Source organism: Pelodiscus sinensis, chromosome 3 (genome assembly GCF_049634645.1).
Source record: "Pelodiscus sinensis isolate JC-2024 chromosome 3, ASM4963464v1, whole genome shotgun sequence".
In the NCBI taxonomy this organism is placed as follows: Eukaryota; Metazoa; Chordata; order Testudines; family Trionychidae; genus Pelodiscus; species Pelodiscus sinensis.
Genome location: NC_134713.1, coordinates 160,840,918 through 160,855,135, shown reverse-complemented (window position 1 = coordinate 160,855,135; position 14,218 = coordinate 160,840,918). Strand labels below are relative to the sequence as shown.

The 14,218-nt window shown below is 44.5% G+C and overlaps 1 protein-coding gene across 3 annotated transcripts in view; it reads left to right on the top strand.

The window, feature by feature from the left end:
* Positions 1–14,218, top strand: part of PLB1 (phospholipase B1) — a 124,273-nt gene that overhangs the window by 74,563 nt on the left and 35,492 nt on the right. For all 3 annotated transcript variants that reach the window (XM_075925371.1, XM_075925369.1, XM_075925370.1), the window contains 5 exons: positions 579–652; positions 4,709–4,752; positions 6,883–6,991; positions 13,762–13,813; positions 13,945–14,025. In XM_075925371.1, the coding sequence (XP_075781486.1) occupies positions 579–652; positions 4,709–4,752; positions 6,883–6,991; positions 13,762–13,813; positions 13,945–14,025 (360 nt within the window). The remainder of the gene's footprint in view (positions 1–578; positions 653–4,708; positions 4,753–6,882; positions 6,992–13,761; positions 13,814–13,944; positions 14,026–14,218) is intronic.

The window sequence follows — 14,218 nt, the reverse complement described above, 5'->3', positions numbered from 1 at the left end:
TACGTGAGGCCATTGACATCAACACAAACATTTGACTAAATACATACCATGCTAATTACTATAGTCAGGATTCAACCACAGTTGCCATGTGATAATATCCAAAATACAGCAATTGTTGCTGCTACTTTAGTATCTGATACCCTTGTGTAGGAGGGCAGAATTTGGTCCATGGACTTAATGTTCAGTCTTCTATCATGTGACAAAACTCATGTTTGGGGAAAATAGGGGACGGTGTGGTATAGCCGCCCTGCAGATTTTATTGACTAGAGCTTGAGAAGGCTGCATTACTTCTGAATAGGGAAACGCTACATGAATTATAAAACAATCCAGATGCACCTATATAACCTTCTTATATTTTGTTTATGCCATGTATACAGCAATAGTGTGTAAAGAATTTTTTTAAATGTATTGGTGCTATTTTTCATAAGTCTTCCTGAAAACCCAAGTGCTAAAGTAGCACAAGCTTGAATGTAATAGACCTTAAAGGAGAAACCTGTTTATGAAATAAATAATTAAGATCACCGAAATATATGACTGGACAAAATGTTCATTTTTTGGCTTGGTTTAATTGTATTTAGGCTGGTAATGGAATTGGTGCTAGATCAAACAATACCGTGGATATGAACACAGAATATCGGGGCCTGGCTTGGAGGTAAGTCATTAATTAAGGAACTGAGAAAATATATTTGGTTTCTCATGAAAAAGTATAGGATTTTTTCACTTGTCAAAAACTGGAAAAAATTGTCAGGGTTGGCCTTTCTTTTGAAACATTGTTTTGTTATACATGCAATTTTCATTTTAGAAAATCATCAATAAATGTTCAACCAGCTCCAGTCATTAGTTTTTGACTTCTTGTACACAGAAGGTTTCATACACCGATTTGATTTATATGAATGGGTAAGAAAGTAGACATCTCTCCCAAAAGCCAGTGAAAAATCACCAGGGTAAAGAAATCACAGCTGCTGTCATTCAAGAGGTCTGCTCACAAGGTCTGCTCTTTCTAAGTTTCTGTTAAAGAAAAGAAAAGAAAAGAAAAGAAAAGAAAAGAAAAGAAAAGAAAAGAAAAGAAAAGAAAAGAAAAGAAAAGGTTCTGTGGAAAAAAACACACTTCCTTGCTGCTGTTTGGCTGGAAAACTTCCCTCCATTCCTCCGGTACAACTCAGCTGTGCTCAGTACAAGATCAGACAAGGGGCCAAGAAAGCTTTTTACTATGTTGATTCCCTAGTTCAAGTTAGAGCAGCCAGATGCCCTCGGCCACAAGGAGCCAATCTGGTTGCTGGGAACCACTGAGGCATAAGAATGTTCCAGCCATTCTTCTCTCTGGACATGTTTGTGACATGTAGTGATGAACAGGAGGAGCCAGTACAGCAGCTATCGGCCACTTTAGGGGTATGTCTAGACTACATGGCTCTGTCGCCAGAGCCATGTAGATTACTTTACTAGACATACCCAAATGAAGCGGCGATTTAAATAATCGCCGCTTCATTAAATTAAAATGGCTGCCGCGCTGAGCCGATCAGCTGTTTGTCGGCTTAGCGCGCTAGTCTGGATGCTCCGCGATCGACATCAAAGGCATTTGTCGACCGCCCCGGTAAACCTCATCCCACAAGGCATAACGGGGCGGTCGACAAATGCCTTTGATGTCGACCGCGGAGCATCCAGACTAGCGCGCTAAGCCGACAAACAGCTGATCGGCTCAGCGCGGCAGCCATTTTAATTTAAATGAAGCGATGATTATTTAAATCGCCGCTTCATTTGGGTATGTCTAGTAAACTAATCTACATGGCTCTGGCGACAGAGCCATATAGTCTAGACATACCCAAGGGCTACATCTAGACTGGCATGATTTTCTGTTAAAAGCATTTGTGGAAAAGAGCATCTAGAGTGGCACGGACGCTTTTCCGCAAAAACACTTTTTGCGGAAAAGTGTCCGTGCCAATCTAGACGCGCTTTTCCACAAAAAATCCCTGATCGCCATTTTCGCAATCGGGGCTTTTTTGCGCAAAACAAATCTGAGCTGTCTACACTGGCCCTTTTGCACAAAAGCTTTGCGCAAAAGGGACTTTTGCCCGAACGGGAGCAGCATAGTATTTCCGCAAGAAGCATTGATTTCAGACAGTAGGAAGTCAGTGTTCTTGCGGAAATTCAAGCGGCCAGTGTAGACAACTGGCAAGTTTTTCCGCAAAAGCAGCTGATTTTGTGGAAAAACTTGCCAGTCTAGACACAGCCAAGGAGTCCTCAATGCAAAGAGAATCCATAGGGGGTTGGTTGAATTGGCTCCAGTGTCGCTCTGTACTGCTGGAATTGAGGTTGATCCTTCCAGCTCTTGCTACCATGAATAGTCCCATTGTGCTGTAGATTTTGCAGGATCAGGCTTTTGTAGGATCACTCAGGGAAAACTGTCCAGATATAAATAAAGTTATCTGTCAAGTTGGGAGCATGGGGGTGAGAGTTAAATATCCTGGCTAACTAAGTGTTATAGTTACCAATGTTATACCAGTTTTTAAAGAACTAGAATACAATAAAATGAATGAAGTATAAAATAGTATACAGGTACTCACCAATTCAGTAGGAGTACTGCATTGCAGAGCAATTGGTTTCTTGAAGTCCTAAGGTGCATACGGATAAAATTTTCTATGTAGCAGTGGTCACCAACCAGTAGATTGGGATCTACCGGTAGATCTTCGAGCCTCTGACAGGTGATCCTGACTGGTTTGGCTAAGAGGCTATCAAGTGCCCTCACTTCAGCTGCCCCTCCCCCTACTGCTGCGCATCTCCTGTCCTTTGCCTTGGAGCTGACGCCCTTCACCACCAGTAGCCTCCTGCTTTCTGTGCAGGGCAGAGGAGGGAAAAGAGGGGCACTGATGTCAAGGTCCCTTCTCCCGTCCTATATCCTATCTCCACAGAGCAGAGTGTGGGACACAACAGGGCTTGGGAGGGAGTTTGCTGGCTGCCTTTGGGAGCGGTGCAGGGCCAGGGCAGGGGTGAGCTTGACTTAGCCCCACTGCACCACCACCCAGGAGCCACCTGAGGCAAGCAGTGCCCAGTCAGAGCCCACATCCTGAAACCCCACCCCAGTCATGACCCCCCTCCTGCGCCCCAAGGCCCTGCCCCAGTCCCAAGCACCGTTGCACCCAAACACCCTCCCAGAGCCTGCACCCAGAACCCCTCCTGCACTCTGACTACCTGCCCCAAGCTCAGCTCAGAGCCCCTCACACTCTCTAGATCCCATAAGCCAAGACCAGAGCCTGCACCCTAACCCACTACCCCTGCCTGCTGAAAGTGAGGGAGGATGGGGGAGGGAGGGAGGATGGAGTAAGCAGGGGCAGGGTCTCAGAGAAGGGGCACAAAGGAGGCAGGGCAAAGGTATTTGGGTTTGAGGTAGATCTCGGATTGCACTTAAATTCAAAAAGCAATCTCGTGCTTAAGAAGGTCAGAGACCTCTGCTATAAAGTATGTTATCTTAGGACGTTACATATCACTATGGGCAGTGCATGGTGTACACCCTGATCACTAAAAATACACTTAACATTACAACTCTACTGAACATAATCTAATCTTTCTTTGATTATTCAGAAGGCACTTCAAGATCTTGCAGTGCCTCAAGGGCATCATTATCAACATCTGTTAACATTTTAGAGGTTAGAAGGTGCAGGAGATTGGGCTCAATCTATAATGACCCTAATGACACCCCCCCCCCCGAAGCTGCTTATTTGAATAAATCCCTGATATCAGCTTGCTCATTCGTATCCTACCTCTCTTGCATAAAAGTAAAGTGCAGTGTGTGCAATTGCATAACCTCCTGGGCAGTATACTAGCCCTTGTTACTAGACTAAAGATTTGTATGGGGAGAGATCAGAAATGCTGGCTAATAGAGTTTTCCAGTTGGTAAAGGGCCGGATAACACTGCTTTTACTGTATTATATACCTACACAAAACCCTTTCCTTTCCTGTGTCCATGTTAGACTATTAAACCCAAATTAATTTTATGTTACATTTACTTTTCACTATTTAAATTGTTTGCTTCACTTGCACAGAGACACTGGCCAATTTCACATTAATATGTTCTTAAGTACCAGCCCCAAAATCCATAGTTCAGGTTATAAACATTACTAGGGATATTTAAGGCCATCTGCAGCCTTTTTCCTCTGGAAATCTGGGATTTTAAATTAGAGGCAAAAGTAAGCAGGTTCACCCTGATGTACATCTCCAGCAAGAGCTGGCTGAGCTGCAGCAAAAGCCAGCAAGGAGCTATTTAAAGAGCTGGCAGGAACCTGGGTTGCAATGGGACAGTGCCTGTAAGAAATGTTAAGTCACTTTCACTGCTGGTTTAAATTCACTTGCAATTTCTCCCTTCCTTGAAAAAGTGATTTAATTCCAACCACCTTCCCAGTTTCTCAATGCTCCTGCATTCCCCCATCTGATGACTTTGACCTCACATTCTCAGCTGCAAAATGCACAAGTGAACCCTTCTGATAGCATCAGTGCTACTAGAACTCTCACTTAAGCCCTTAAACAAGCACTTATACCTGGATCCCTCCACCCAGTTATGAAAGCCCTCTAGCTCCCAAGTGTCATGGATCCTTCATGTCTCCCTGGCAAGGACAGAAAATCTAAGTACTGTACAGTACTAGTCCCCTGTTGCCTTTCTGTCTAAGCACAGCTAAAAGATTACTGATTTAATCTTTGCTTCTCTTTCCAATTGCAGTATTGGAGGGGATGCTTCATTAAAGAATGTAACAACCCTGCCTAGTAAGTAAAAGATTTTCTGTTATATCCAGGTGCTACGATTCAAGGGAGAGAATAAATTGATTGATACACGATAACTATTATGTGGACAGCAAACTTACCATGAACTTCTCTTAACACTTTAAAATCTATGTTGGGGTAATTCACAAGACTGGGCATTCATGGAAAGACACATATTTTCATTGACCCCTGGGCTGCCTCATCAGTGAAGCTATGAGAAGGCTGCAAAAATGCTTCAGTGAATATTAATTTGAATTTTTCAATATGCTTGCTGTGATTGTTCTGGTACCCTGTTTGTGTTAGCTTTCTGCAAATGCTATATAGCAAGTCCCTTTTCAGACCAGAATGTTAGCCAAAATCAGATATTTTAAGTGAATATTGCTGAATATTTGTATATTAACTTACATTGGTGGTTTGGCACCTGCTACATCTGGCTGTAAAATTTCAGCACATTTTTTGAATTACACTTTTTAAATGTTTCATTTATAAAGGGCTAATCCATATTATAAGCATATTACAGACCTTTGTAGTAAGTATACTAAAAGGTTATAAGCACATCATTAGGAGTATGCAAGTTATAAACCATGAACGTTATAAACCATATTTATAAGCAATTTATATTGATTTAGCAAAGTAAAATTGATTAATCATTTATTAAAACTTTTTATTAATCCCAAGCTATTTATTTAAAATGAAGCCTTTTGTTAATGTTTTATAAATAGAACCCTTAATGTAATGTAACCCTTAGTGTCTTTCTTTGTTTTTACTAGCATCGCATACTCCCACAAACACAGAAGTGTTATTTATTACTAGCCCAAGCCCACTGTGCTGCTGACTGGTCTTTTTGAGCCACAGAACTAGGATAATGAACATAGAAGGGCTGTGAATAATTTTCTGCTTCCTAGGATCTAAGCCTTTTAATGCATAGGTCTGTGATCAGCAGGTGGTGATGCATAGCTGTTCAGATATGCACAACAGAACTCCCAGCTAAGAGAAGCTTGTCACAGCTCCTTCTAGATCAGCTAGACTGGGGGACTCTCCTTCCCCCTGACAGAAGGGCTGTTTGCTGACCAGGGGGTTTCTCATTCAAGCTATAGCCATGGCAATATGCAGGATGGACACAAACTATGGGCCTATACGTACTCCGTCCACCTCCCCTACCTAGGATAGCTGCCAGCTTTCTAATCCCACAAAACTGAACTCCCCTGCCTTGCCCCAAGGCCCCACCCCTGCTTGCTTTATCTCCCCTTCCTCCCTCACTCACTCTACCTCACCTCTACCCTTTTGTGTGCTCTGGGTAGAGCCAGAAATGAATGTAGGAGAGGACTCTGGGCTGGGCTTTGGGGTGGGGAGTGAGGGTTCTAGCTGGGAGTGTGGTTCTGGGTTGGGTCTGGGGATAAGGGGTTTGGGATGCAGGAGGGGATTCTGGGCTTGGGCAGGGAGTTGGGACATGGGAGAGGGATTGGAGCCCTGGTGGTACTTACCACAACTTCCAGGAAGTGGCCACCAGGTCTCTTCAGCCTCTAGGTATATAGACATCAGGGATGGACATCAGGCACTGCCCTAGTTCCCACAGGTGCCACCTCCCAGCTCCTATTAGTCACGGTTCCCAGCCAATAGAAGTTGTGGAGCTGATACTCATAGCAGGGGCAGAACACAGAGCCTCCCCGTTCCTGGCCACCCCAGCACATAGAGGCTACTGGTACCCAACAGCCACTTCCAGGAGTAGGTTACTAGCCCAAGGCCCCCACTGTGCTGCTGACTTGACTTTTAATAGCCTGGTCATCAGTGCTGAGCAGAGCCACTGATGGGGCCATCTGGTTGAAAACTGGACTCCTGGCAACCCTGTCCTCCATCACGATTGCACTTGATGTCAATGGGATTGCACAATGTCTGAGTCAGAACTCAACCCTGTGCTTTCCCTGCTGCCTCTGGTGTCGCTTGGCTGGCACAGCAGTGTCCAACATACTGCTTCCCCTGGCTGGACACAGCAAGGTAAGCGGAGAACAAGCAGCGGCCTTCACCTAGCAGAAACCAAGAATCTAGGGGTGGGGTGGGGCTTATACTTGTCTTCTCCCCTTGGTGATGAGCAAGTAGAGTCACGTTCTTCTCGTTATCCTCTTCCTTCTTCAGATATCCTTCGGGAGTTCAACCGCAACCTCACTGGTTACTCCACTGGCACGGGAGGAGCAAGTGAGCCGAATGCCTTTCTCAATCAGGCAGTTCCTGGAGCAGTGGCTGAGTAAGCTGTTTTCCCCCCTCCCACTTTGGGATGCAGGGATTTGGCTGCTTCATTCAGGGTTGTGGCTGCGTCCTTTGGTGTGGTGTGTCTCACATGCTGTCATAACTTCTGCTTACTAGTGAGCAAAACCAGTTTAGCGAGTGCTTCTTGTTGGTTCCTGGCTCATGCTCCCGAGTCTCTGCTGTACTAAACATAAGCTGATTGGCTTGCTTGATTTTTATAAGGAAGCCATGTGATATAATGAAGTATGTGCCAGAACCCCTTGAATTACAACCATGGCAAGTCCATTAGTGGAAAGACCTTGTCCCAAAACAGAGCTTATGCGTCCAGAGAGGAGGAGTACAGTGGGGAAGGGAACAGTCAGTTAGTGTATTATTCTTTGACTTCTGGAGACCTGGGATCCCCACTCACTAGTGAAAGGGAGTGTAGTAGATCTTACCTTAGTCTACAGGAGGTGTTGCACAACTCAGCACATTGTCAATAAAGCAAGTCTGGCTGTGGGCAGGCAGCAGCCCTCCTTGGGACACTGGTTTGCTGGAGAAGCCATTGCAGAAACTGAACCATTCTTTAGTCTTCATATGTACTCCAGCAGCAAGAAAGTGCAGAAATTGGTTTTGTATAAGTTAAACGTTGGGGCACAAGCAATGGCACTGAAACCGTTGAAGCTCCCTCCCCCATCTTAGCCATCTGTGCCCCTACACAGCTGGACGCAGCTTCGGAGTCCCGGGGGCAGGGCTGACCGATGGGGCCCCAGGCAGCCGGAATCCCCACAGGCAGCAGGACTAGCAGTTAGGACCCCCTGGAGCTGGTGGCTGGGACCCTGGGTAGCAGCAGGGGCCCCAGGGTGCAGGCTAGTGGCTGGGACCCCAGCACAGGATGTAAAATCCGAGAGGTGCCCCAGCATCCCCCATGCTCCTACTTCCCACATCTATGCTGTTAGGAAATGGCCTGTATGTGGCAGAAAGTGGAATAGTGAAGAATGTTGAATTTCCAACGAGCAGCTGGGAGAGAGACTGCATGGAATCTTCTGTGATTATGCTCTCAAGTGAGGAGGAGTGGGTGATAGAAACAGCAATAAATCAAGCAGCCAGTCAGATTGCTTGATCCTTATGAGGACAGGTGACAGCAAGACATAGGCTTTAGGCCAGTTTGATACCTCATATAAGCAGCAGCAATTTCATTGAGTTCAATGTGATAGTAGCCTCAGGCAGTTTGAATATATCCCTTTGACTTCAGCCATACTTGGGAGATCCAAGTTCTCATCTTTAAAATCTCGTTTTAAAGATTACAGGGAGATGATGGGGCAAGGTGGGAGGGTTCATATTTAGGATGCCCATCTTCAGCTTGTATTTAAATAATTAAGCAGCTGGCTGCTGAGTCAGGCACAGCCACCATTTGGGCAGGATTTCTGGCTGACGGTGCTTGTATTTTACACTGGTGAGTGATAATGCTAAAAAGATTCTTGTTTCAATCTCTCTCTCTCTCTTATTAAAAACAAAATGCTCCATTTCTCTAGCAGCTTCCACTTGGAAGCCAAGAGAGCTCCTGCGTTTGCTCTGCCTACATGATAACTGTTAAAGCTTTATCAATGATCAAGATATTATTTTAATATTTCAGGAGTGATTTCTTCTGTAGGTTACAAGAATATTTCTGACTCATCCTAATATTCACTGCCAAAATGAGAGTCATTGGTTAGATGCTTTGAAATATCTCCCGCTGCCATGAAATATTTCCCTCTGCCCTGTACCCCTGAAAAAGGAGGGATTTTCATTCTGTAATGAATCCATTTTTATTTCCCAGTTAAGTATTCTAGTTGTATGTCACCAGCAGCAATCACATCTTTTTCATCAGGTGTCTTTATGGTAGTAGTCCATTTGAATTGAACTGATATGTGTCAGTCTAGTCTTCAAGGGACAGTTGTACATGTGACAAAGGTCATCAGTACAGTTAGCACTAATTGGACCCTTATAGACAGTCTCACTGTGATGGCAAGTATGCCAGAGGCATGGAATCTGAGCTACTTTCTCTCTGGCTGTGCAGTGTCTTCAGTTCATGGCTGAGACCAAACTGTCAAAACCTGCACTGCCAGTGAAGTAACTGTTGTGTGGACTCTCAATCCAGAACCTTTCAGGGAATGTGCTCTGGACCCTTAAATAGCTTTTCCCTTATCTAAAACTGATGTGAATGGTCAGCTCTAGCTTCCTGTGAAATTCAAGATGGGAGTAAATCTGAGTAAGCTACAGACCTTGCTTGATTTGAAAGTTGAATTTGTAGCTAAGTATCTGACCCACATTCAGCGCTGGTACAAGAAGGTGCAATTTAATAGTCACTGAAGACTAGATGATCACAAAGGTTCCTTTTTGACCTTAAAGTCTGTGAAGGTCTTACAACAGGTGTGAGTTAGGACCATAGTGTAAAATCAGATACACAGATGGAGAAACTGAACAGGTACTAAGTACTTCTCAGGTACTTATACTGCAAAATGCAAACTCTGGCACAAATCCTGAGAAACCAGTTCTTGTATACTTGCTTCGTCACCGTTGTGAGAGATGAACTTGTCCTTCTTTTCACCTAACACACCAGAGTACCTGGATTGGGCAGAGAAAGGAAACGGAGCGGCTTAGCTTTCCTCAGCAATATTTTCACTGTTGTAAATGTTCAGCAGGGGGTGAAGAATACAATGCTCACAGACTCCTTTTGCTTCCCTCACCACTTCCCAGCCTTGCCCTGCCCACCAGTCCTTGCCCTTTCCCACCATCTGCTCAAGAGGAAGGCCTATAACAGTGAAGAAAAGCAGCACATGAGTTTGTTTTCTGTATAAACAGACACTATGGTAATGTCCCTGAACTCTCCAAGGCACCTTTGTTAGAGTTAATTTCTATCACACTTTATTTATAGCTTTATCTAAGGAGATAAGCTTATCTCAATACAGTTCGCTGATTTCACAGCATTGGACATAGAGAGGAAAAAATATTTTCTCCTGCTTCAAATATGTGGCTCTGTATTTGTGATGCTGTTAAGGTTCATTCTTTGAGCCATGGGAGTGTCATCCAGAGGTAAAAAGATGGCCTGTCAATGAACACTAAGGCCAAGAGTTTCAAAACAGAATTATTTAATGCGCCTCAGATTTTGGGTGCCCATCCTGAATTTGTTTTCCAGATGTACTGAGCCACCTGCTGCTATTCTCTGGAGTTGTGGGCACTCATCAGTTCTGGAAATCAGGCTCAAAGTTCTCTCAAGCTGGGTGGCTAAAAAATCAGTGGCCACTTCTGAAAAGGATGGTATTAATGAAGTTGTTGGATATGTGTAGGCTTTGAAGAAATATACTTTTATCAGTAAATGCCAGTACACTCTGATTTCACTGCACAAGCACAAACGAATGAAAAAATTTCCATTGATAATTGAAATTTCCATTAGGTAAAGTTAAAAAAAAAGTGCTTGATAGCTTATTAGTGATTGATTTAAGGATATTTACCCTTCACATTTTGATGGGATGATGACAGTTTCTGTTTTAAATGTATAAAACTTTAATTTTAATCATCATCTATTTAATTATTTCTGACCCACATTGCCTGATTTTTACAGCCCCCATAATCTCCTGCAATCATGAAAATGTAAATAGATAAATATGAAAAAGAGCATAAACTCATAATTTTGCACAACTGTGAAAATTTAAATGGCTGAAAAAATAAAAAGCTTAAAAATAAATATAGATATTATCTGTTGAAATTATAAAAAAGCGGAAGTCGGCCAAACCTAAATATATGGGAAGGCCCAGATCAGGAAAAAGCAATTAAGCCACATGCTTCACTGTAAGTCCATTCTTATTCAGCCAAAACGCCTAAGCATGTCTCTTATGTTAAGCATATACCTTAGTGCAGGGGTTCACAAACTTGTGATACTGCGACCCCCTCTCAGTTGCTTACGACCCCTCTCCCCATTGCTGCAACCAACCTCTCAGTTGCTCGTGACCCCCCTCTAATTTGTTTGTGCTCCCCCTCTAAGTTGCTCGCGCCCCCCCAGGGGGTCGGGACCCACAATTTGAGAAACGCTGCCTTAGTGCTTTGCTGAAATAAAGCCTGAGAGGACATTTCAAATGATATTTAGAAAATGAAATTAAAAGTTTAAGAACAAGAGTGGGCGGCATGGAAGAAGGGGAGTAAGTGAAGTAAAAAGTTAATACACCTCCCCATCTCCAGCCCATCTCTGAAAAATCTAGATTTCCCTGTAGCTCAGTCCCTTGTGTAGAAGTATCTGTAGCCATATTTTCTGAAGCTGTGATCTCTTCATATCTTATCAGCTAGGCTGGGTCAGTACTTGAAAGGCAGACCTCCATGGTAAATCCAGGGGTCACTAGTGATTCAGTAGGTGGTGCTTTCCCCTTTTAATCAACACTAATTCCTATATGAACGTTGGGGCACAGTGGCATGGGAACATTTTAAAAGTGGGGGTGCAGAGCCTCCTTATCCCTGTCCATCTCCATCCCCAGATGAGGACAGGAGCAAAGCCTGGGACCCCAGATGCTTGGGATCCCGGTATGCGGGGCCAACAGCAGAGCCCATGGAGTGCAGGGTGGCAGCCAGGACCCAGGCATGGGGCTGGCAGCAGTGACTCCTGGCGTACAGGACTCAAATCAGAACCGCAACACACAGGCTGGCAGCAGAGACCCTGGCACACAGGGCCAGCAGCAGAGCCCCCAGTGCATAGGGCCAGCAGCTGGGACAGAAAATGTTAGGTCAGGAGCCCAAGGGTGCTACAGCATCCTACTTCCTGAACCTATGTTTGGGCAAGCAGGCAGGTGGTGCTGTGTGAATGGAAGTGCCATCTTCCAGAAGGAGGTGTAAAAGAGGTCCTGACTCCTGACCACTTGTGAATGGTTGATGGGAGTACATCAAACACACATGATGGAATGTTTCATCTGCAGTTGCAGTGTCCATACATTCAGTTAGTCCAGGTCTACTCAACTTTGGAAGCCCCGGGGGCCACAATGATACTCACAGCACATACCAAGGGCTGCAACTTAAGTGTGATTGCATGTACATGCAAATATATATGCAAATAGTTTCTTTCACACTGATGGGCCTGAATACAAAGATTAAGCTTTAAGCTGTGGTGCCTGACCCAAATGTGGCCAGTGTGAGCCAGGCAACACCTGTCAGGTTCTGCCCACAAGGCTAAGCAGCCAGCACTTCTCACAATAATATATGGAGATATACCATCTCATAGAGCTGGAAGGTACTTTGAGAGGTCATTGAGTCTAGTCCCCTTCCGTCACAACAGGACCAAGTACCATCCCTAACAGATTTGCCCCAGATCCCTAAATGGCCCTCTCAAGGATTGAGCTCACAACCCTGAGTTTAGTAGGCCAGTACTCAAACCACTGAGTTATCTCTCCCTCTACTGTCCCACCAGGTTCAGCACCTCCTCCCTGGGGGCTAGAAATGCCAACACCCTGTATCCAGCTGTTCCAGCCAGCCCTTGCATCTTTCAGTGCTCAGACATCCTGGGAGATGCCTCGCTGTTATGGAGCATGTTCCCAGTGGAGGCCATGTTCAAAGGATCCCACCTGCGGGCCGTGTGTTGAGCCCCACTTAAATCCAAACTGCACTGCAGGCCGCAAACAAACGGGCCATAAGCCGCATGCGGCCCTGGGCCACATGTTGAATAGCCCTGAGTTAGAGCATGGCAAGCTACTGCACTACAGACTTACACCTTGGCTAGCCTTGTGAGTGCTGTGTGTCAGATGGGGAGGGAAATACATTTTGCTCCTCTGTTACATTCTGTACAGCAAAAGAAAACATAGTTCTGATTATCACATAAATGATGTGTGTGTCAGGCTCATTAGTGTCAGCAGATGTGCCTCATGAAATAATGTACATGAAGTAAAGTATTTCTAAGGGCCCACAGGGAGATGCAGCTCATTCTAAAACCAAGGAGCCTCAGCTGCTTGCATGGCCAAAGCTTTCCATTGAGATTCCCTGCATATTAGACGATCATTGTGATGGTAAAGAAGCTAAATGAGGCCCAATGGGTTGTTCTGGGTAACTTAGAATCCATGACAAAGCTTTTTTATAGATCTAGCCTGGTTCTTATAAAACTGTCTTGTAAGCCACTTCCTGAGTGCCCTGGATACTTGCTTCACTTTTCATCAGGGCTGTAAAAACTTTGGAAAAAAAAGTTGCATAGCACATAATGAGGTATGAAGTGCTGTGTTTGGGCTGTGACTTCAGGAATTTTAGAGGTTTGTTTAAATAGTTACTCTGCACATTTCCTTAGAGCCATTGTAGGTTTTAAAATAGTTGGTGTGCACACAAACGGCAACACAGAGAGATTTTTGGAGCCTTGGGTTTGGTACTTCCTTCCAGTTTTAGTTGACAAGAGAAATAAACCTATCTCACAATTCTAATGATGCTGTCAATTGACAACGATTTTGCTGCATCAGGCATCCAAAAAGCTGTGGATTTTTTTCTCTGCTGTGCTAGGGTCAAGGATGGTCTTGAGATTAAAACACTGGAGTGGACTGAAATCTGGATTCAGTTCTTCTCTGACACAGAGTTCCTGTGTGAACCTGGGCAAGTCCACTCGTCTGTGTGTGTCAGTTCCCCATCTATAAAAGGAGGAGAATGCTACCTCACAAGAATAGTATGAGGATATATTCACTCCTGGGTTTCAAGTGTTCTAGGGCCATATAGCTATTGAGGTAGAGTCTCCTCCTATGGATGCTAGTCTCCCCTAAGGCTCATTAATTGTCCTTTACTCCTTTTCCACAGGAAATTACCAGACCAAGCAAAAGCCCTGGTGAGACTAATGAAAAGTGATCCGGTGAGTTGACTGGAATGCAGCATGTTTAATCTCACAGCATGACATGGAACAGCTAGTACTTCACAGAACCAATCTGCCTCCACAGATACAGTGCACACATCAGTAACTTACACTTTTTTTTCTTTATTCAGAGAATTGATATCAACACTGACTGGAAGATCATCACTATATTAATTGGAGGCAATGATCTGTGCAACTACTGCGAAGACCCTGTAAGTAGCAGGATTGACGAGCTGATATGGTGGGGGGGGGGAGGATGGGGGCTGTGGTGTGAATGGGAAAAATGCTAATAGAAAAGCCAGCCTCTGCAGCCCATGATATCCAATGTTGCTGGTAGAGGAAAGGAAGTCCCTGTCCTATGAGGGTCACCCAATATGCCAGGCAAACCTGAATTTTGTAAAGTAC